Source organism: Pipistrellus hanaki (assembly GCF_964339955.1).
Source record: "Pipistrellus hanaki genome assembly, chromosome: 2".
NCBI lineage: Eukaryota > Metazoa > Chordata > Mammalia > Chiroptera > Vespertilionidae > Pipistrellus > Pipistrellus hanaki.
Window position 1 is genome coordinate 108,909,377 of NC_140504.1, and position 22,693 is coordinate 108,932,069.

At 46.1% G+C, this 22,693-nt stretch overlaps 1 protein-coding gene across 1 annotated transcript in view; it reads left to right on the forward strand.

The window, feature by feature from the left end:
* RPIA (ribose 5-phosphate isomerase A) overlaps nucleotides 1-17,938 on the forward strand; it is a 28,913-nt gene extending 10,975 nt beyond the window's left edge. The window contains exons 4-9 of the mRNA XM_084872512.1: nucleotides 1,610-1,669; nucleotides 4,890-4,954; nucleotides 6,204-6,272; nucleotides 6,953-7,094; nucleotides 8,814-8,913; nucleotides 17,301-17,938. Of these exons, the coding sequence (XP_084728638.1) occupies nucleotides 1,610-1,669; nucleotides 4,890-4,954; nucleotides 6,204-6,272; nucleotides 6,953-7,094; nucleotides 8,814-8,913; nucleotides 17,301-17,398 (534 nt within the window). The 3' untranslated portion in view covers nucleotides 17,399-17,938. The remainder of the gene's footprint in view (nucleotides 1-1,609; nucleotides 1,670-4,889; nucleotides 4,955-6,203; nucleotides 6,273-6,952; nucleotides 7,095-8,813; nucleotides 8,914-17,300) is intronic.
* The last annotated feature ends 4,755 nt before the right edge of the window (nucleotides 17,939-22,693 follow it).

Sequence of the window (22,693 nt, forward strand, 5' to 3'; positions counted from 1 at the left end):
CATCTTTTTATAGATGAGAAAGTTTGCCAGGGGTTACATAGTTGGTTTATTTAAGATTAAAACCTAGACCTGATTCTTAATCTCAGGTGCTTTTCACTTTAAGCAGAAAATATTTCAAGGCATGCCTTTGAAAGGAACTTTCCGTCCTTTGGTTTGTTTGCAGGTTTGTGAGAAATGATGTGAACGTGAGTCCTCCTAGACTTGGGTGGTCGATGTTCACGTGCAGTTATTCCATCTGTGAGTCCCGCACAGGGCCGTGTGGTCGCGGCCACTCTCTGTCAGCCTCTTAAAGGCTAACCACAGGCATGTCTAAAAAGTCAGTGGTGCTGATTTTCCCCACAAACATCCTGTCTCTCTCAGGCTGGCCTCTCAATTTGCTGAGCCACTTAGCAATTTCAGAAGTCCTTCCTTTATGCACTCTTCCGAGGATATGTTCTTTGCTTATTTTTACTCAATAGTATGGCCTGGAAATCAGTCCATATCAATTTTTAGTCATCTTCAGTCTCTTTTCCACATTGTTCGATTTTTGTTTTTCATTTTTATTTTACCGTGTTTCCCCGAAAATAAGACATCCTCCGAAAATAAGACCTACTTACAGGTTTCCTACTGAGTGAAATATAAGGCATCCCCCGAAAATAAGGCCCCTCAAGGCTCTGTCTCAGAATGCTATTGCTAAACATGAGAGATTTGGTCCACTGATTCTGAAAGAAATGGAGTCACAAGAAATTCACCAGGAAATTCAGGAATTGGATTGTTATGATGATGTTCCAGAAGATGATGACATGATTGTCATTGAATAAATGAGTAAATTCTTGATACTGTAGGATTCAGTTTGTCTGGTTTGTGTTGACAACTACCATACTACCATACCATATACAGGTAATAAATTTCCTTTATTTCCATTTAACAATAAATGTGTACCATATTCTTCTTCATGGAAAAATAAGACATACCCTGAAAATAAGACCTAGCGCATCTTTGGGAGAAAAAATTAATATAAGACACTGTCTTATTTTCGGGGAAACAGGGTATTTATTTATTTGTAAACATATTTTTATTAATTTTAGAGATGAAGGAAGAGTGAGAGATAGAGAAACACCAATGATGAGAATTACTTATCAGTTGCCTTCTGCATGCCCCCTACTGGGGAATGAGACAGCAACCTAGTGATGTGTCCTGACTGGGAATCGAACCCTGACCTCCTGGTTCATAGGTTGATGCTCAAGCACTGAGCCACACCACTATTAAGAATTTAAAACATTTTTTCTAATATTTTAATAGATTTGGTTCTTATTTTAGAAAGTTTTTAAAAAATACTCCATTGCTTTAAGAGGCATTGTCTTAAATAGGTCACTGAGAAAGCTATGAGTTGGCACTGGATAGAAGCTCAGGGCTGGATTGCTGCCTTGTAGCTCTAGGATGAAGTAGCTTAGCTTTGCATTTCATAGGTCTAGATCTCCTGTCTCCTGGTTAGCCAGGTTTGGATTTGATTTGGGAGGGTGCCTTGGTCAGGACTCAGTGTTTGACACTGAAATCCAACAGAATTTTGCAAATCCTTGCCATGTGCTCTAAGTAAATGATTATGGGTGCTTTTCCCTGTTCTCTGCAGGCTCGTCAGCTGATCCTACAGTATGGCTTAACACTCAGTGACCTGGACCGACACCCAGAGGTAAGAGACATCTATCTTTCTGCTCCTTTTTGTGGCTGTCGCTTGTCTATGGGTCAGGGTATCTGCTCCGGGTAGGTGAGAGGTCAGTTCATCATATCAGCTTTTCTCTGGAGACCTTGAGTATTAATCCTGGCTAAGGTAACAAGCAGAGCGGTGTTTGGTTTCTAGTACCTTCTCTTTGGTTTAACTGAGAGCTCAGTTTGAGTGTCATGAAGAGGGTTAAATGAGCCCTGATTGCACCTAGGGCTTCTTCCTTCAGTCCTTGGACAGATGTATGATAGTGAGCCCATAGGGCTTACCATAATGTGGAGAAGAGAAGTGATCGTCTGAGGTGCCACGCTCATATGGAAATGGGTTACAGTGTGCTTATGGTCAAGATGATTACACACCTGGTCAATCAGGAGGCTGAAGTTGAGAAGGTGAGTAGCATGCTCATAGTTAGCAGTTACTGAGTCCTTACTGAATACCAGATACTTTGCTTAGTGCTGTACCGTGCTAAGTTATTTAAACTCCAGTAGTCTTGATGGTGGGTACCATTATGTACCCACCTTTTCCAAGGCTATGAAAAAGGCACAGAGAGGGCAAGCTGCTTGCCCAAGCCCATGCTTTTTGTAAGTAGTGGAGCCTCAGTATGAATCAGGTGCCTCCAGCTTTAGAGTGATGCTACTTAGAAGGGTTTTGTGGGAAGAGGTAAAGGTGAGTGGAGCTGTGAAGGCTAAGTGACAAGAGCCAGAGAGAACATTCTGGAGAGGGATCGATAGGCACTGCAGGAGCCATTCTGGGCAGGCACATGGGTGTAATGTGGACAGTGCCCAGGCTGGCTGGGTGATTAGGATCGAGAGGTGGAATGCACTGATGTAGTGAGGGAAGGGAGAGAGGACAAGGCTGCATTGGCGGAGTCAGGCAGGATTATGACAGTCCAAAACCAGACTGGTGGTTGGAGCTTGGTGGTGGTCTAGTTGTCATGATGCATATGGGCTTCAGAGGGCTTAGTAAGAACCACAGAAGGGCTCATTTGGAGAAATCTGTGGGCAGAGTCGGCACAGGTGGAATTAGCTGTTGAATACTGTTAGAAGAGGAGGCTAGCCTGAATACGTGCCTGCCATCCCAACAGGAAGGGCTGCCACCTTCCAGGCCCTGGAGAGTCAGTTGCCCAGGCAAAGCCCGGCCCAGGGACTAGGCAGGGCCAGGGAGGAGCAACACAGGCCATGACTTTAGAATAAAGGGCACATTGGTAAGAGATGGCAGCAAGGGTCTACGCCTGAAACTTTGTGGGCCTTCCTCTTATGCCCCAGCAGCTGCACCAAGCACCTTTCAACTATAGCTTGAACTGAAACTGCACCCTGAGGTTTCCTATTGCTATTTAAAAAAACCAAACTCTCACATTGTCCATGCAGAGTACCAGGAGTGATGGGAAATACAAATATACTAGAGGCCCGGTGCACAAAATTCATGCACAGGGAGCAGGGGTTGTCCCTCAGCCCAGCCTGCACCCTCTCCAATCTGAGACCCCTTGAGGGATGTCCGACTGCCTGTTTAGGCCAGATCCCGGTAGTCAGACATCCCTCTCACAATCCAGGACTGCTGGCTCCCAACTGCTCGCTTGCCTGGCTTCCTGATTACCCCTAACCGCCTCTGTCTGCCAGCCTGATCACCCTCTAACCACTTCCCTGCCAGCCTGATTGATGTCTAACTGCTCCCCTGCAGACCTGGTCACTCCTAACTGCCCTCCTCTGCGGGCCTGGTCCCCTCCAATTGCTCTCCCTTGCAGTCCTGGGTGCCTTCCCCCCCCCGCCCCCCCCACCAACTGCCCTTTCCTAAAGGCTCGGTCGCCCCCAACTTCCCTCCTCTGCTGGCCTGGTCACCCCTAACTGCCTTCCCCTACAGGCTTGATTGCCCCCAACTACCCTTCCTTGCAGGCCTGGTCCTTCCCAAAGGCCCTCCTCTGCTGGCCATCTTGTGGTAGCCATCTTGTGTGTTGGAGTGATGGTCAATCTGCATATTACTCTTTTATTAGATAGGATAGAGGCCTGGTGCATGGCCAGCTGGTTTGCCCTGAAGGGTGTCCTGGATCAGGGTGGGGGTCCCCTTGGAGTGTGGGGTGGCCTGGGTGAGGGACCTGTGGTGGTTTGCAGGCCGGCCACTCCCCCTGGCGACCCAAGTGGAGGCCCTGGTATCTGAGATTTATTTATCTTCTATAATTGAAACTTTGTAGCCTTGAGTGGAGTTAAGCTTCCTGCTATATCTGTGGCTGCAGCCATTTTTGTTGGGATTTATTTATCTTCTATCATTGAAACTTTGTCACCTTAAGCAGAGGCCAAGGCAGGCCAGGGCAGGTGGAAAGCTTGGCTTCCTCCATCTCCAGGAGGCAACTCAAGCCTCCTGCTCTTTCCAGCTCTGTGGATGCCACCATTTTTTGTTGGGGTTTATTTATCTTCTATCATTGAAACTTTGTAGCATTGAGTGGAGGCCTGGGCCAGCAAGGGCAGGCGGAAAGCTTGGCTTCCTCCATTGCCAGGGAAACCCAAGCCTCCCTCCTGCTCTCTGTGGCTGCAGCCATCTTGGTTGGGTTTATTTGCATTTTTGCTCCTGATTGGCTGTGGAGCTTTCTAATGAAAGAGTGGGCAAGCCCAGAAAGGCACTTTGGCAGGACCATACGGTACCTCTGATAATTTCCAATTCTGGATCACAGCAGCTGTGTGTCAGCTTTATAACTCTTTATGGGTCTTCTTTGTCCACTCGAAATGGCCGTGTTTGCCACACTAGTATGGAGACTTTTGGGTCAGTATTTCTCAGCCTCTTTTTCTATGATCTCCCTTCATGACATTTCAATACCACAGATACAGTGTGCTTATGGTCAAGATGATTACACACCTGGTATATATGTTTCTATACTTGGGGTGATGTCACCCATATTGAGGTTGCATGATCCCCATAATTCCAATTTGTCCACAGAGAAGCCCTTCAATGAGAAAAGGGAGTGTGTAAGAGCTGGGTCCAGGGGTGGTTCCCAGGCCTCATGCTTGTTTCTCGGTGACTCTAGGAGAACAGTTTAGCCTCTCAGAGCTTTAAGGTCTTGATTGGTTAAAAGGAGATAACTGTACCTAGCTAGTTGGGAAGGCTGCTGAGGCCTGATAAAGCTATTGCATGCTCAACTTTGGTACAAAACTTTCCCTTCAAAGACATAGTGGCTGTTCTATCTTCCCTTCTCCCAATACAGATCGACCTTGCCATTGATGGTGCTGATGAAGTAGATGCTGATCTCAATCTCATCAAGGGTGGTGGGTGAGTATTGTGGTGACTTTCTTGCTAAGGAGTATCTGCCGGTTAATTCTTAGCAAAGCAAAATGGATTGCAGAAGAAGCAAATTGCCACTGTGATGTACCTGAGTTTGTCTTTCTACTAGGATGCCAAGAGCTATGGCTGGAGAGCTGAATTGGCATTTCTGGTCATTAGTTGCAGAATTTGGTGACTAGGAACCTGGGCCAATTCAATGAGATTATTCATCCTAATAGGTTCTCCGTGTCCACATTCTTCTGTGATTTCAAGCTTTAAAATTATGCGAGCTAAACAAGCATGTTACTGGGGCTAGATTATTATATCTGTGGGCATCAGTGTGTGATCTTTGCTTTAAAGCTGCTCTTACCTCTGAGTACTTAGTGATGGGTACTCAGAGGTAAGAGCACTCAGAGTTTTCATTCATTTAGAAAACATCAGGTGTTTCTTAAGTGGTGATTTGGGGTTTAGGGAAGGGTGAGTTGCAGAATTTCCTGTTCTGCTGGTTCTTATAATCAAGTAGACTGAAATGACACAAAATTTATTTAAAAGCTCATTGTGCTTTCACTGTTTCATCACCCTGACTGTCAAATAGCCTATAAGCCAGATTGTTCCAAGCTTACCTTTCTTAAGCTATAGACGCCTCCCCATGCTCAGATATTTCCCTAAGCTTGGGATTTCCTCACATACGCATCTTAGATGGCATTTGGCCTGGTCTAACTGGGAACCATTGTCTCATTTTTGGGTTTCTCCCAGACACAAGCTAAGGTTTTCCATAGTCCATGTGGTGAAAAGACCGTGTCTTAGCTTTGGCTGCTGTAACAAAACACCAAGCCTGCCTGGGTGGCTGAAACAACAGACATTTCTTAGTTTTGAAGGCTCTTTAACCGAAGGTGGCTGACTTTTCACTGTGTCTTCACATGGTGAGGGGAGAGAGTAAGTAACTCTCTGGTCATTAAGACTTTCATCTTACCGGACCAGGGCTGTACCCATATGATCTCATTTAACTATAATTACTTCCTTAGAGGCCCCACCTCCAAATTCAGTCATACTGCAGGTTAGAGATTCAACTTTAGAATTTGGGTGGGACACAATTCAATTCATTGCATAGCAGGATGGGTCATGTCCTTTAAGAATTAAAAAGTGGGGTTCTCTTTAAGTACCAGTATTGAGTGAATTTGGATTTTCTGTATCTGACTAGTTCTCAAATCAAGTTTTTGTCTTAGCCCTGTGTTTATTTTCTTCTTCCCATTTCCAGAGGCTGCCTGACCCAGGAGAAGATTGTGGCGGGCTATGCCAGTCACTTCATCGTGATTGCTGACTTTAGGTATAGTGTTCTGAACTGTCCACGAAGGAGGAAGTCAGACTTGGGCCTCATCTGCATTTTACAGAGGATGAACTAGAGACCTGGAGGGACTGTGGGACTTTGAGACTCCTGCCTGGGACTTAGGCAGTGTCGAGGAGTTTTACGATCTGCTTTCATGCTGAAGGGAGACATTGCTCTTTAAGTGTCCTTTGGAAGGAGGAGTAGCTTGTCTCCCTGGTCAGCAGAGCATGTCATGTGTCACTCATTTGATCCTCCTAGGGAGCCTCAGAGGAAGCTAGGCAAGCACTGCCCAAGGACAGTGACTCAGCACACTGTTTTCCTCTAGGGTCACGTGTGACTCCTGTTGTGGATTGTCTGACCTGTCTCTCAGGTTCTCCTTTAAGGAGTCTGTGAGAGGACTTACGCGGAGGCTGTTATTTTTTTTTTTCTAAGTACTTACTTGTGAAATATAGTTGTGGGAAGAACCTAAATAATAAACACCTGTATACCACACAAAGCTAGTCATAATTAAATTTCCACATTTTTGTTACTGTTACTTCAGATGCATTTAAAACCTCTGTATTATCCCTGTTTGCCTCCTGTGCCATTTCATCATATAAATTAACACCATTCTTGAATTTGGTGTTATATGTACCATTGAGCTTATTTATATTTATTGTAGTTTTTTACTCTATTTCCAGGAAAGATTCAAAGAACCTTGGGGATCAGTGGCACAAGGGAATCCCCATCGAGGTCATCCCCATGGCTTATGTCCCAGTGAGCCGAGCTGTGACTCAGAAGTTTGGGGGTGTGGTTGAACTTCGAATGGCCGTCAACAAGGCGGTAAGTGGTGGTGAGGTTTCTTGAGGACAGTCCAGGGTCTCAGTACTGTGTCTGCATCAGTGATGGGAAAGTCCTTGTGTTCCCAGGCTCTCAGTGTACTCCTGTTTCATTAGGTCCTCTGGGCCTGACCAGACAGCAAGCCTTTATTTACTTTAAGTTGATGTCTTTATTTGTAGAGTGCTTCTTTATTAGTTCCTATATTCAGACTTGTAGATAAGACTTAATGCAGTGTTATCTTCTGTACAAGAGGGGAAATGATTCTTTCTGTTTCTTGTTGGGGCTGATGTTCCTCAGGTGATTTGACCTTTGTACCTGAATCCTGGACCACCCTGATTAACATCTGCCAAACTGGGCTTTGGGGAAGCCCCTGGAGCAGGGGTCTTCAAACTACGGCCCGCGGGCCACATGCGGCCCGCGGAGGAGTCTGATCCGGCCCGCCAGGTTTTTTGGGCAGTGAGCGCAGCCAAGGTGTTACAGTAGGAATTAGTAGTTCATATAGTCCGGCCCTCCAGCTCTCTGAGGGACCGTGATCTGGCCCCCACTTTAAAAAGTTTGAGGACCCCTGCCCTGGAGCATAAAGTTTTTCAGGGTTCTGCATGCTCCCCACTGGGGACTGAGCCTGCAACCTGGGCATGTGCCCTGACTGAAATCGAGCCATGACCTCCTGGTTCATAGGTTGATGCTCAACCACTGAGCCATGCTAGCTGGGCCATTTTTATTTTGATGTGTTTTCTTCCTGGTTTTTGTGACTTAAAAATCATTGTCCTAATCAAAGTGGTTGCATAGAGATCTGATCAGGCTCCCTTTCTAGCTGAAAGGCCAGGAAGAGATTCTTAGAGGTTCTCCTTCATAGCTGGGGTTATTCCAGACAAGATCCTCAGCATCTTGCCTTTATGGACATCTTAACTAAGCACCCACCCCTTCTCCAGTCTGCAGGGGAGTCCTAGTTTCTTTGTCTTTGTAGTGATCTATCAGCATTTGTGGTCCTAAACATTTTCTTGTGCCTAAACCTATTGAGGAATTCTGGACTAACTGAAACTACCCCCTATCTATTTGACCTCAGAACCCATCTCTGCTTCTTTTTGTTGGGACTCCCTAATTCAGGGGTCCTCAAACTTTTCAAAGTGGGGGCCAGATCACGGTCCCTCAGAGAGCTGGAGGGCCGGACTATATGAACTACTAATTCCTACTGTAACACCTCGGCTGCGCTCACTGCCCAAAAAACCTGGCGGGCCGGATCAGACTCCTCTGCGGGCCGCATGTGGCCCGCGGGCCGTAGTTTGAAGACCCCTGCTAGTTGAATTGTGAAATAACATTGTCTCATTTTATATTATTGCTGGCACTTAATGGGAAGCTCTGAGAATATCATACCATGTTGGAAACTAAGAAATATTGAACTCTCACTGTGAGCATTCACTGTGGCAAATGCTTACCCATGTGGTTTATACCTAAGCAGCCTTGTGAAGTATGGCATGCTCCCTTTCTACAGTTGAGGAATCTGAGGCTCACAGGAGTCAGTGGCTCCTCTGAGGTCTACACTCAAGTCCTGACCTCAAAGCTTTTGCTCGGTATTGCTTCACAGCACTTCCTTCTAGAAAGCATGAGGTGGAAGTACTGCTTGGAGTGGGTTAGTTAGGATAAGTGTCTTTGGTTATTGCTTCCACTTTTCTGTGCCTCTGTATCTACCTGTATCTTCATCCTTGGAAAATTACTTTCTAGGGTCCCGTGGTGACAGATAATGGGAATTTTATCTTGGACTGGAAGTTTGACCAGGTGCACAAATGGAGTGAAGTGAACACAGCTATCAAAATGACCCCAGGTAATATGGGTGGTGGTCACCCCCCCACATAGAGCCTTTCCTCCCAAGACCTTTGCTTAAGCAGTAGGGGAAAAGGACTCCATTCACCCACATTCATTAATACAGACCACAGGCAAGATATTGTGCCACATGTTATAGGAGTGCTCCCATTTACAGCATATGGAATAAACCAGAGGAAAACTTTGTGGTTGGATAGAGTCATACCTGCAAATAAGGTGGCATGTGCTAAATTCTGCTAGAGGAATACCAAGAGTCTATAGTGTACAAGATTGTGTCTTTTGGGGAGTGTGGGGAGATTCTATGAATAGAAGTAGTTTTTGAGCTGTGCCTCAGCATAGTGTAAGCTGGACCCTGAACTGAGTGTTTACAGTTATCTCTTTCGACTCCCACTTAGATTGCATAGTTATAGAATGGACACAGATTGAGGAAGGTTAAAGGATGTGCCCAAAGGCCAGAGTACCAAAGTGGGAGTACCAAAATGGGAATCCCTCTAGGCCTGAACTTTTAGTCCTTATTTCTTTGAGAGCCAGGTCACAGAGGGGCTGTTGACATGAACATTTGGAGCAGTGAAGAACCATGGGTCTGGGGCCCTGGGTAAGGCTGGATGGGCAGTGTAGAGGTGAGTTATGAGTGTGTATTGGAGGAGCTATTAAGGGGATCAAAAGAATGAGGGAGAGCTGGGAAATATTAGTCTTACATATTGAGAGACTAAGATCCTAGCTGCCAATATTCCATGACATGGATTATTCTAGGCCCAGAACTAGCTAATGTGGCAGAGAAGGTCAGTTTAGCAGATGATAATGGCTGATAGATCTTGAATCAGACTACTAGAGCACAGGCCCTGACCCAGCCCTGCTCCATCCAGTATGGCCTTGGTGCTGTTAGTTACTGTCCCTTCCTCTGTAAAAGGCTCATTCTAATACCTACCTCATAGGATTGTTGGGAGGATTGAGTAAAACACAAGTCGATGTTTAATGAATGAAAGAAAAGATATTCACCATTAATTAATACTAAATTCTAAGGTATCCATGGTATTTAGGATTGAAAATGGTGTGAGTATATGCCATGTAATAAAGAGCTAATTCTTCCACCCTTACTTCAGTTCACTATTTTAGGCTTCCATTGAGTATTATTTTTTTTTACCAGATTTTATTTATTTATTTATATATATATATATATATATATATATATATATATATATATATATATAAAATGTGTTTCCCCGAAAATAAGACATCCTCCAAAAATAAGACCTACTTACAGGTTTCCTTCTGAGTGAAATATAAGGCATCCCCCAAAAATAAGGCTCCCCCTAGGCTAAACATGAGAGATTTGGTCCACTGATTCTGAAAGAAATGGAGTCACAAGAAATTCACCAGGAAATTCAGGAATTGGATTGTTATGATGATGTTCCAGAAGATGATGACATGATTGTCATTGAATAAATGAGTAAATTCTTGATACTGTAGGATTCACAATTTGTCTGGTTTGTGTTGACAACTACCGTACTACCATACCATATACAGGTAATAAATTTCCTTTATTTTCATTTAACAATAAATGTGTACCATATTCTTCTTCATGGAAAAATAAGACATCGCTGAAAATAAGACCTAGAGCATCTTTGGGAGAAAAAATTAATATAAGACACTGTCTTATTTTCGGGGAAATAGGGTATGTGTGTGTATATATGTTTCCTACCTGCCCCCTGGGTTGCTGTACTATCATTACAGCAACCGAAGGCTTGACTGAACACTGGAAGTCAGTCCTGCAGTCAGGGAGTTGCATATTAGGCCTGGAGAGAGAAGCAGGGTCTGATCCATAGCCTCTGTGGCAGCTGTTGATCAGCTCTTGCCTTTCTCTTTCTCTCCGGGTCTGTCTAGCAGCGCACCTCTATTTCTCTCTGGGTCTCCGCTGGGACTGCTGATCAGCCCCACCTCTCTGATCAGACCCAGAGATAGGCCTGTAGATGCTGACTGGCATAGAAACTGACCAATCAGAACCAAATCTGGGTGACCTGTGAAGAGCCAATGGCTGCTTAGGAGGCGGAGCTTTTGACGCTGACTGACATAGAAACCAGCCAATCAGAACTAATCTGGGTGAACTGCAAAGGCAGAACCTAAGATGGGGGCCGTGGAGGAATTGTGAGGAGCCAATGGCTGCCTAGGAGACGGAGCTTTTGACGCTGACTGACAGAAACCGACCAATCAACCAAATCTGGGTGAACTGTGAGGAGCCAATGGTTGCCTAGGAGGTGGAGCTTTTGATGCTGACTGGAATAGAAAACAACCAATCAGAACCTAATCTGTGTGAATTGTGAAGGCAGAACCTAATGTGGGGGCTGAGGAGAGGTTTAAAGGCAGTTGGGGAGAGATCAGGTCAGCAGGGAAGGGCAATTTGGGGAGAGAGACTGGCAGGGGAGAGCCATTGGGGGTGAAATCAGGTCAGCAGGGGAGGGCAGTTGGGAGCGAGATCATGTCAGTAGGGGAGGTCAGTTGGGGGCGATCAGGCAGGCAGGTGAGCACTTAGGAGCCAGTGGTCCCAGATTGCCAGAAGGATGTCCCAATCCTTTAGTGGGATTGGGCCCAAACCAGCAGTTAGACATCCTCCAAGGGGTTCCTGATTGGAGAGTGTGCAGGCTTGGCTAAGGAACTCCCCAACCCCTGTGCATGAATTTTGGGCACCAGGCCACTAGTTTTTAAATTAAAAAATGTGTTGAATTATGCTTATTCTCTCATTTATGTTTTTAGTGGAAGAACTAAAGAGCCAAGAAGCAGGAGGAAGATAAGATATAGAGGTCACTGTTAGTACAGTAAGAGGATTTACCTTAATGATAGTACAGCAACCCAGGGGGCAGGTAGGAAACAGCTCACCACTGTCAGCCCTGCTCCTCTGTGGAAAGGTCTCTCATTCCCACTGTGTGTCTCTGCTGCTCCTGCTCAGACCTTTGTTGGCTTATTGAGGCATTGAGATGTCCTTTGTGAGAAAATTTCTTTCGTACTTTGCTCTTCACCTCAAGTACAAGTCACAACCTAGAGATGGTTAAAATTTTAAGAACTTAAAGTGAAGAAAATGGGGGGAAAAAAAAAAAAAAAGGCTAGATATGAAATTATTAGTACATTGCGACCAGGGTCATCTGTGTGATTTTATTTTTTCCTCTTCCCAATTTGGCCCATTGTAATACTTGCTGCTGGACCAAGATCAAGGTAGGAAAAGCAGGGCAAGTTTCCCTTTCTGTCCCTGTCACCTATCTTGTCCCATGTGATATCATAAGGTCACTTAGAGGATAGCTGAACCATGCATCCCCTTGGATATTTCATTGGGTTATACTTAGAGAAAACAGGCTCTCTAGAAGGGTCAGAGCTACTGGGGTTCTTTCCCCATGTCAATTCTGAGCCACCTCTTCGCTTCATACGTGAGGAGACCTTAAACTATTGCCATTCATCTCTGCTCTTTTTTTTTTTTTTTGAAACATTTTCTGAACCTGGTATGACTTTCTTTTTGGTCACCTTGTATTACAGAAATTTGAAAAGGATGGGTCTTGAGTCACCACTTGGCTTATCTTTGTGAGGCTCCAGTCATGTTCACATAGTTCAGTGCCAGGGAACTTTGTGTTTCAGCAGATTTATTCTCCAACTGGTGGCTTTTTATTGAAAATAACTGGTTTTATTGGGGGTGTCTTTATTGTTTAAAATTTTTTTGGTTAATTCTCATCTGAGGATATTTTTCCATTAATTTTTATTTTTTTAAAAAAATATATTTTATTGATTTTTTACAGAGAGGAGGAGAGAGGGATAGAGAGCTATCGAATAGAAACGTCGATGAGAGAGAAACGTCGACCAGCTACCTCTTGCACACTCCCTACCGGGGATGTGCCCGCAACCAATGTACATGCCCTTGACCGGAATCGAACCTGGGACCTTTCAATCCGCAGACCAACGCTCTACCACTGAGCCAAACCAGTTTCGGCTCCATTGATTTTTAGAGAGAGTGGAAGGGAGTGGGAGACACACACACAGAGAAACATTGATGTGAACACATCGATTGGTTGCCTCCCACAGGCACCCTGAACAGGGCCAGGGATTGAACCTGCAAATGAGGTACGTGCCCTGGAATTGAACCTGGGACCCTTTATCCCTCAGGCTGAGTCTCTACCCACTGAGCAAACAGGCTAGGGCTTGGGGGTGTTTTTAGAAGTTTAATATTATTTACTCTTTTGAATTTACATAGTTTAATATTACAAGAGTAAACAGCGAAGAATCTCTTCCTTCTACCTCTCCAACTTTCATTCTCTGCAGGCAGCCAGTGTTACCAAAATTGTGTCCCTGAGTCATTCTTCAGTGAACAAATCAGTTTGATGAAGCAGATGATTAAATCCCTGGCTTCAGCCCTTTTACACAAGTGGAAGCATGCTAGATATAGGTTTTGCTTCCTAGTTTTTCCTGTCTTAGAGATTAATACAGAACAGTCAATTGAGCTTCCTTATTCTTTTTAAAATAACTGCATGACTAGCCTCACTCTCCTGACTCTGTGGCCCCACCCTCCCAAGCTCACACCTTGCTGGCTGCAGCCAGCCTGGGCTCCTGCTGCAGTCTTTCATGAGGGACTCTCAAGGAGGGCCCAAAGCCTCAGAAGGTGTCGGAGACACAGGGAGAGACTGAGCCATGTGGCTTTCAGGTGAAGACCATTATTCCTTGCACACACTGACTGGTCACTGTTCCTGTGCAGAACCCTCCCTTTGCATGAAAAAATCTTACTCTGTTTTAGCCTGATGAACTATGCTGATCTCACCCTGATGACTCCTTGAGACCCTGCCCTACAACTAAGGTTTGTGGGCATCTGACAGGTAGGCAGCTGTACTTGGATACCCTGACAGTTTCGCTGAGTTCCCTCAATTTCAGCACTGGCACTGATAGTGAAACCTGTGTAGATCTGGAGAATACCTATGGTTCCTACCTGATGACTCACTGAGAACCTGCCTCATGTAACTCATGCAGTGCATGCTCTTTTAGTGGCTGAGTTTAATGGGCAGCCAGCAGGTGGGGCAGGTCAGCTAAAGATGCAGCACCCAGGCTCAGGTATTCTGCCTCAGGCCCAGCGTGGCTTTTCCCACATGCACTGAGGCCCAGCAGAGGCAGCCACTAACTATGTATTGCTTTAGAGCTCTAAACAGGCAGGCAGAGGTAGCACCTGACATTGACCTGTATTAGTGTTTCTCCCAAGAGGCCCCAGAACCAGTACATCCATTGGCAGGCTTCATACATCTATACACAAGGAATTAGCTCTCAAGTGGCACACCCAAAGGGAGATCTTTGCAGATAACCAGCTCCTGCTGAGGCAAATTCTGCCTTGTGGGTCAGCCCCCACACAGTACTTCATATACTATGGTCGGGTTCAACCCTCAGTTAGCCAGCCCAAGGGCCATCTTTGCACACGGATGGGCCAACAGTAATCAAGATTCAACTATAGCAGGAGGGTTCATATAACCCACACAAGGGACATTCCTAGAGCACCTAACTCATATGATCAAGGAGACTGTGCTATTGAGCCCCACACCTACTACATAAGGCCATCTTTCCAAGACTGGGAGAGAGCAGTTCAGCCTAATACACAGAAACGAATACAACAAGGCAGCCAAAACGTGGAGACAAAGAAATATGCCCCAAATGAAAGAACAGGAGAAATATTCAGAAAAAGAACTAAATGAAATGGAGGCAAGCAATCTACCAGATAGAGAGTTCAAAACAATGGCTATACGGATGGTCCAGGAATTTAGGGGAAGAATGGATGAACTCAGTAAGAACTTAAAGAGATAGTAAGCATAAAAAATGGAAATTACAAAGAATCAGTGGAAATCACAGAGAATCAGTCTGAAATGAAGAATACAATAACAAATGAATACACTAGTAGGAACCAGCAGCAGATTAGATGAAGCAGAGGATTAAGTCAGCGATTTGGAAGACAAGGTAGCAGAAAACAAAAAGTAAATTAGAGGATAATTTAAGGGACTACTGGGACAACATGAAGCATAACAACATCCGTATCATATGAGTACTAGAAGAAAAGAGAATAAGGACGTGAGTATCTATTTGAAGAAATAATGACTGAAAACTTCTCTAACTTGGTGTAGGACATAGATACACAGCACAAAGAGTCCCAAACAAGATGACTCCCATGATGTAAAGATTAAAGACAAAGAGAAACTTTTTAAAAATATATTTTATTGATTTTTCACAGAGAGGAAGGTAGAGAGATAGAGAGCTAGAAACGTCGATGAGAGAGAAACTTCGACCAGCTGCCTATTGCACACCCCCTGCTGGGGATGTGTCCGCAACCAACGTACATGCCCCTGACCGGAATCGAACCTGGGACCTCCCAATCCGCAGACTGACACTCTTCCCACTGAGCCAAACCAGTTTTGGCAAAGACAAAGAGAAACTCTTAAAAACAGCAAGAGAAAAGCAGTTAGTTACCTACAAGGGAGCTCCCATCAAACTGTCAGCTGATTTTTCAACAGAAAATTTTCAGGCCAGAAGGGGTTAGCAAGAAATATTCAAAGTGATGAAAAGCAAGGACATTCAGCCAAAACAAGTCTATCCAGCAAGGCTATCATCTAAAATCAAAGGAGAAATAAAGAGATTTTTTTATTAGTGGAGTTTATCACCACTAAACCAGTGTTATAAAATAATGCATAACATTTCATTTTATAGCTATTCTATATTTTATTTACCCAGCTCTCCATTAGGGGATATTTGTTTCCAGTCCTTTGCTAGAAGGCAGTCACTAGATCAAAGGATATGTGTATCTTGTGTTCTAGATGGTGTTGAATTGCCCTGCATGGATTGTACCAATTTACCTAACAGCAACTTATGTAGGTGCCACTTTCCCCATTAAACTTTTTTCTGATACTTGAACACTATCATTTCATTGTAGCATATGTGCATATAGTTGACAAAGTGAATAACACAAGATTCAAACTGTGTGAGTCCACTTATATGCAGAATTTTCAGTTAACGTTTGTGGTTGAAATCCATGCTGCCCAAGGGTTAGTCCAGCTTATGTGGAGGGCCAATTTAGGTACTTCTTAAATAGTTATACTTAAGTTTTCTGCTCTAAGGGAGGTTGGTGCCCAGTTGATTAGGGTTAACTGAATGATGTAAATATTTTCAGTACAGGTTGCTCCCACTTGTAGGTAGTTCTTATTGCTGAATAGTATTCCATCATATTTATGTGTATGAAAGAAAGTTTGCATATTCATTCTCTCTCTTTTTTAATTTATTGAATTTTTACAGAGAGGAAGGGAGAGGGATAGAGAGTTAGAAACATTGATGAGAGAGAAACATCAATCAGCTGCCTCCTGCACACCCCCACTGGCAATGTGCCCGCAACCAAGGTACATGCCCTTGACCGGAATCAAACCTGGGACCTTTCAGTCCACAGGCCGATGCTCTATCCACCAAGCCAAACCAGCTAGGGCATTCATTCTGTTCTTGATGAGCAGAGGATTTGCGTGTTTCCAATTTTTAGCTACTAGGGAAAGTACTGCTGTGAACATTCTTGTACATGTTTCTTGATGACCATATGTATTCCCATCAGTTGCTTATATAACTAGAGTAGAATTGCTAGATCATTAGATATGGATATGTTTGGCTTTAGAGAATATATCAACAAACATTTTCCAAAGTGGTTTGCCAATTACTCCCTCTGTCCACGTGTAGAAATGTTTTTTTCATCCTCATCAAATTTCATTCTACTCTTCCTGGGGAGCAGTTGGTGGGGTCTCAGAGTTATAATTTGCATTTCTTTTTGTCTTGTCTGACCCCCATTTTTCATGCTTATTTGCCATTTTGGATAACCTCTTTTGTGGAGAACCTCTGAGTCTTTTGCCCATTTTTCTGCTAGGTTGTCTGTCTTCTGATGTAGTTAGAGAGTTGCTTATAGATTTTGATGGGGGTCTTTGGTTGGGTATTCACATTTCAAATATCCCCTTGGGCTCTGGGGAAACCTGTAAGGTTTGATTTAGAGTACCTGGGAATGGTTACGTAGAGTAGTCATGGGAGACCTTTCAACTGGAAAATGACGTGTCATATGGCATCTGGAGAACAGAGAAGAGGCAGTTTTGAAACTCTCAAAGAGACTAGTGCAGACAAAGGGAGCAGCATGAGCAAAGGCTCTGAGCAGGAGAGAGCTTGCTATATATGGGCGTAGAAAGGGAGCCAAGAAAGTAGGGAAGAAAGGAATTGTAAGAGGAAATAATGAGAATCAGAATCTCTTCATTTGTCCAGTGTTGCTGATGGTCACTGCTCCTACTGAACCTGAAATCCTTGATTCTTTTCTTGCCTTGGGAAGCTGAAACTTAATGTTCCCTTCTGTCCTTTGTCCTGCAGGTGTGGTGGACACAGGTCTGTTCATCAACATGGCTGAGAGGGTCTACTTCGGGATGCAGGACGGCTCAGTGAACATGCGGGAGAAGCCTTTCTGCTGATGCTACAGGTGTGCAGTGTGCTCACCTGGAATCCCTGCCCACAGCAGGTGGACACGCCTCTTCCGACCTTTGCCTTAATGTATCTGTGCCAAGGTCCTGCTGGCATGGTGGGGTGGGGTGGGGAGTGAAATCCAGCCTTCTTGTATTGTTATTAAGTGTCTTTTTTAAAAAGAGAAATATATTTTTACTATTAAAAATGCTGTGTTTTTAAAATACAACTTGATTTCATGTTTTATATAAAGCACTTACCAAAATAAAAAAGAGGGGGACTGTCTTTTAAACTTTTTGTTTTTAATCAGTCTTTATTCATATTATTACAAAGGTTCCTCATTTCTTCCCCCCTCCACCAGGTTCCCACCCTACCCTCCGCCCCCTCCCCACTCCCCATTGTCCTCATCCATAGGTGCACAGTTTATGTTCAGTCTCTTCCCGCATCCACCACTTCCCCATTTCCCCAAGAACTGTCAGTCCACTCCCCTCCCGTATCACCGACTCTACTATAATCAACAGCTAATATTGTTCATCAGGTTTTTCAATCTCCTTTTTTGTTGTTGTTGTGTTTTTTTTTAATTAATAAACTTTTACACTTCTAAGAATAAATTTTAAAATCTAATAATTTTAAACCTTGTTTTTTTCTGCCCTGGGAATTGAGAAGCAAACTTGTTTACATGTAAACTTGCCCTTAGGCTATCAAAAGGTGTAGCCATTCAAGTGTAAATGAACACATTGTTTAAAGATAGCTGCTGGCTGGAATTGGATTACCTGTTTTGGGTGGGAAGGGCTTGTCCTCCCCTTTCTCCATTAAAATTAAGGTGTTAGCTTTAAAACCTCTTTTTGCCAAGAGACCTTAAACTTTCAGAACTTTAAATTTTTCAGATAGTAAATCAGTTACTTAGCATTTTCTCAAATCAATAATACCTCCACATGTCCAAGGATACACTTCACACAAAAGACATTTCCAAATAGATCAACCAACCTCATCCAGACCACACACAAGGCACTCACAGATCAACACCCCTGCACTATACTAACTCAACACATCCAGATCTAAGACTTCATCACTTGATTCAGCAGACCCTCAAGTTCCCCCAAAAGTTTCCAGTCATGTCTGAGAGGCAGCCCTGGGGTGGGGGCAGGCGAGGAGCAAGCTGTTCTGAGCCTACCTGCTCCGGGCCTGGCCTCTGTTGCTCTGGTCCGCTCCACAACCAGCAGCTCCGGGTCTGACCACTGCCGCTCCCGGCCTGGCTGCTGCTGCTCCGGGCCAGGGTGCTCCCGACCCGGCTGCTCTGGGCCCGGCTGCTCCGGGCCCGGCCGCTCCGGGCCCGGCCGCTCCAGGCCTGGCCGCTCTTGGCTTGGTTGCTGCTGCTCTGGGCCTGGCTGCTCTGGGACTGTCAGCTCCCGACCTGGCTTCTCTGGGCCCGGCTGCTCCGGGCCCGGCTGCTATGGGCCTGGCCGCTCCTGACCTGGCTGCTCCAGGCTTGGTTGCTGCTGCTCTGGGCCTGGCTGCTCCCGACGGGGCTGCTCTGGGCCCGGCTGCTCTGGGCCCGGCTGCTCCGGGCCCAGCCGCTCCGGGCCTGCCCACTCCCGGCCTGGAAGCGGCTGCTCCGGGCCCGGCCTCTCCGGGCCTGGCTGCTACTGGCCTGGCAGCTGCTGCTCTGGGCCTGTCCGCTCCAGGCCGAGCCACTCGCGACCTGGCTGCTCCCGACCCGGCTGCTCTGGGCCCAGCTGCTTCGGGTCTGGCTGCTCCCAACCTGGCTGCTCCGGGCTTGGTTGCTGCTGCTCTGGTGCTGGCTGCTCCTGACCCAGCTGCTCTGGGTCCGGCCGCTCCAGGCCTGGCTGCTCCTGACCCGGCTGCTCCCGACCTGGCTGCTCTGGGCCTGGCTGCTGTGGGCCTGGCCGCTCCAGGCCTGGCCGCTCTTGGCCTGGCTGCTGCTGCGGGCCTGGCTGCTTCCAACCCGGCTGCTCTAGGCCTGGCTGCTCCAGGCCCGGCCGCTCCCGGCCTGGCTGCTGGTGCTCCGGGCCCGGCCACTCCGGGCCTGGTCGCTCCCGACCTGGCTTCTCCGGGCTTGGTAGCTGCTGCTCCGGGCCTGGCTGCTCCCGACCTGGCTGCTCTGGGCCCGGCTGCTTCGGGCCCGGTCGCTTCTAGCCTGGATGCTCCTGGCTTGGCTACTGCTGTTCTGGGGCTGGCTGCTCCCGACCCGGCTTCTCTGGGCCCGGCTTCTCCGGGCCTGGCCACTCCAGGCCTCGGTGCTCCTGGCCTGGCCACTCTTGGCTTGGCCGCCTCCCCCCCAGGCCTGGTTGCCACTGCCCCAGGTCTGGCTGCTCCGGGCCTGGCTGCTGCTGCTCTGGTTCTGGCTGCTGCTGCTCTGGGGCCTGATTGTTGCTGCTCCTGGCCTGGCTGCCACTGCCTTGTGCCTGGCCACTTTGGGCCTGGCCGCTGCCGTTCCAACATTCTTTCCTTTTTTTTTTTTTTTTTTTAAAACGCATTTAGGTTGCAATGTTGGCTGCTGAGTTGAGTTCTGACTTAGTCTTCGATTTTTCAAGATCTTCTTTTATTCTTTATTAAGTAATTTTACTATCTTTTGCTATAACTTGATTTCTTCATATTGAAAACTTCTTCGGTTTCTTCCTCCTTGTCCTGGAATCTCAGCAGGCTGGCCTGCAGCACCCCTTTGTTCTTCGTGGCCTCCTGCACGGCTTCAGCCTGTTGCCGGGGTTGGCGCCACCCAGGAAGCAGTCCCCGGCCTTGGCTCCGTGGCCCGCACTCAGCGGTCGAGGGCCCAGCGGCAACCCCCCCGCCTAGGGGCCTCGTAGCCCGGCTCCTTTCCAGTGCCCGGCTGGCCGGTGTCCGGCAACGGCTCCTGCTCCTCATCGAGTTCCTCCCAGTCTGGAGCTGTTTTTTCTCCTTCCCGCTAGGGGAGTCTAGCATCAGAGTCAACAGACTGTCCTCTGCGTGCAATGTGCATGACTCCGGAGGCTCTGCCCCTCACCATTCCCCTGGGACTCTGCCTCACAGCCCCGTCTCCCTCTGCTTGAGCCTGGGTCCCCAGGGATTGGCCTAGAACTGGGGTTCAGAGCAGTCGGGAGTGGGGCTCAGCACAGCTGGATGTTTTGTTTCCTTCCCTCCAGGGCAATCCAGCATCAGAGTCAACATTCTGTCCTCTGCGGGCAATGTGCGCGACTCCAGGGGCTCCGCTTTTTGCCGCTCCCCTGGGACTCCGCCTCACAGCCCCGTCTCCCCCTGCCCGAGCCTGGGTCCCCAGGGTCTGGCCCAGAACTGGGGCTCAGCGCTGCCGGTTCTAGGGTTCAGTCCAGGGCTTTTATTTCCTTCCTGCTAGGGAACGCCAGGCAGGCATCCAGCCTTCTCCTCCTCTCCGTCTCCATCTTCCCCGCGCGCGCGCTTGCGTGCGCACAACATGTCTCTGTACCTTAGGCTTTTTCAGCTCCTCTGATTTTCCTTCTGGTTTTCTCTTTCCTTCTTGTAGAATTTTCAGTCACTCGACTACCTGTAGCTCTGGGCAATGTCCATTTTATATTTTAGTTGTATTCCATTGAGATTGTTGTGTGCGGCTGCGGTTAGGTGTTTACCTGAGCAGCCATCTTGGATCCCCCTTCTGTCTTTTAAACTTTTAATGTAAGCCTGCTGTTTAAGCTTCTGAATATTGAGTTTGGTGAATTATGTTAAACAAAATTTTTCTTTAAACTGATAAAGGAAGGGCCCAGCAGTGGTGTTTCCCTGACACCTTACCGGAAGCATGGGAGCTCGTTTTTCTTCCTCGCTCCTTCCTGGGCTTCAGTTTTGTTGTGATTATGCCCAGTACCATGTACTTTTCAAGATGGGGTTTACAGAATAGGGTGTGGCATGCAGTGATTGTAAACTCCCAGGGAGAAACGGGTGGTTCTGGGAAGGCCAGGGCTTCACTCGGAGCCCTGCTGTTGGAAGCAGGTGGCCAGAAGCACTTGAAATGAGACGCTTTTAAATGCTTGTCTTTTTATTACTATTTTACCTGTTCCTTTATTTTACTTGCATGCCCCAGCATCAGAAGTTCTTACGTCTTTATATTGTTTGAGGGTTGGAATAAAAAATATGGTGCCATTCTCAGCAGTTTTGTGGTCAAGTAGAATTTGCAGCAGTTTTGTGGTCAAGTAGAAATCCATTTTGCTCACCCAGTTTACACTGGATCTCTGATAAGGGGTGGCATTTACTCAAGAAGTCTTGAGCCAAAGAGTAGGTAAATATTTCCTTTATTTCTGAGAGAGCTTGGTGTCCATTTTATTTTGTTAGTTGAGTGTAACACAGATAAACAAATCACAAATTATTTCCAAGGTTTACATTAGTGGAACTTTAGTCATGGCAGCTGACAAGTAGTGACATGAGTGACCTGAATTTCACCTTTATTTCCTCAACTATAGTCTTATTGTGTGCCCAGTGAGCAGTGATATGTTCAGACAGCCTCATAGACAGAAGAGGCTGTGAGCAATCAGTGGTAAGTCTCATGGGAAAGGGGGTCCCATCTGAGAACCCTGATCTGCCCATGCTGACTTTGCACAATTCTTGGGACAGTTGGCTTACTTTCTGTTTTGAAGATTGGATTATAGGTACAAACTGGTTGACATATAAATTTCTGCTAAATTAAATTGCAGAATAAAAGTTAATAAAAGTTAATAAAAGTTAATCAGGACTGAGTGTGGAAGAGGCTTTCTTTTCCTTGCCAAATTCCTTCTCTTTTTGTTCACACTCAAGGTGCTCTTTAACAATAGTTGCCTTGGCTGGTTTGGCTAAGTGGTTAGAGTGTTGACCCATGGACAGAAGGATCACGGGTTCCATTCTCGGTCAAGGGCATGTACCTTGGTTGCAGGTAACGAAGTGAGTCTCTCTTACATTGGTGTTTCTCTCCTTCCTTCCTCTCTTCCACTCTCTCTAAAAATCAATGGAAAAATATCCTTGAGTGAGGATTTAAAAAAAAAAAATAGTTGCATCACTCATTGCTGGGAAACCCGTTGTTAGGAATACTTTATTTTTCTTCGAGACTACTTCGGTCTGAATGAATGGGCACTAGATCTTACCTGAGAAAACTTGATAGAATTGATGTTTGAAAAGATCCCTTAAAGCTCTTGTGACATGGATTAAATTCGGGAATAAAGACAAACAACAAAGCTGCACTGGGTGTCTGCGCTCTGCCACGCACATTCTTAGCTGGTGTTGTAGACACTTGTACCTGTGACCACACTGCAGCTCCATTGAGGATTAATGTGAAGTGTTTTTTGTGAAGAAAATAAAACACTTGCTAGGCT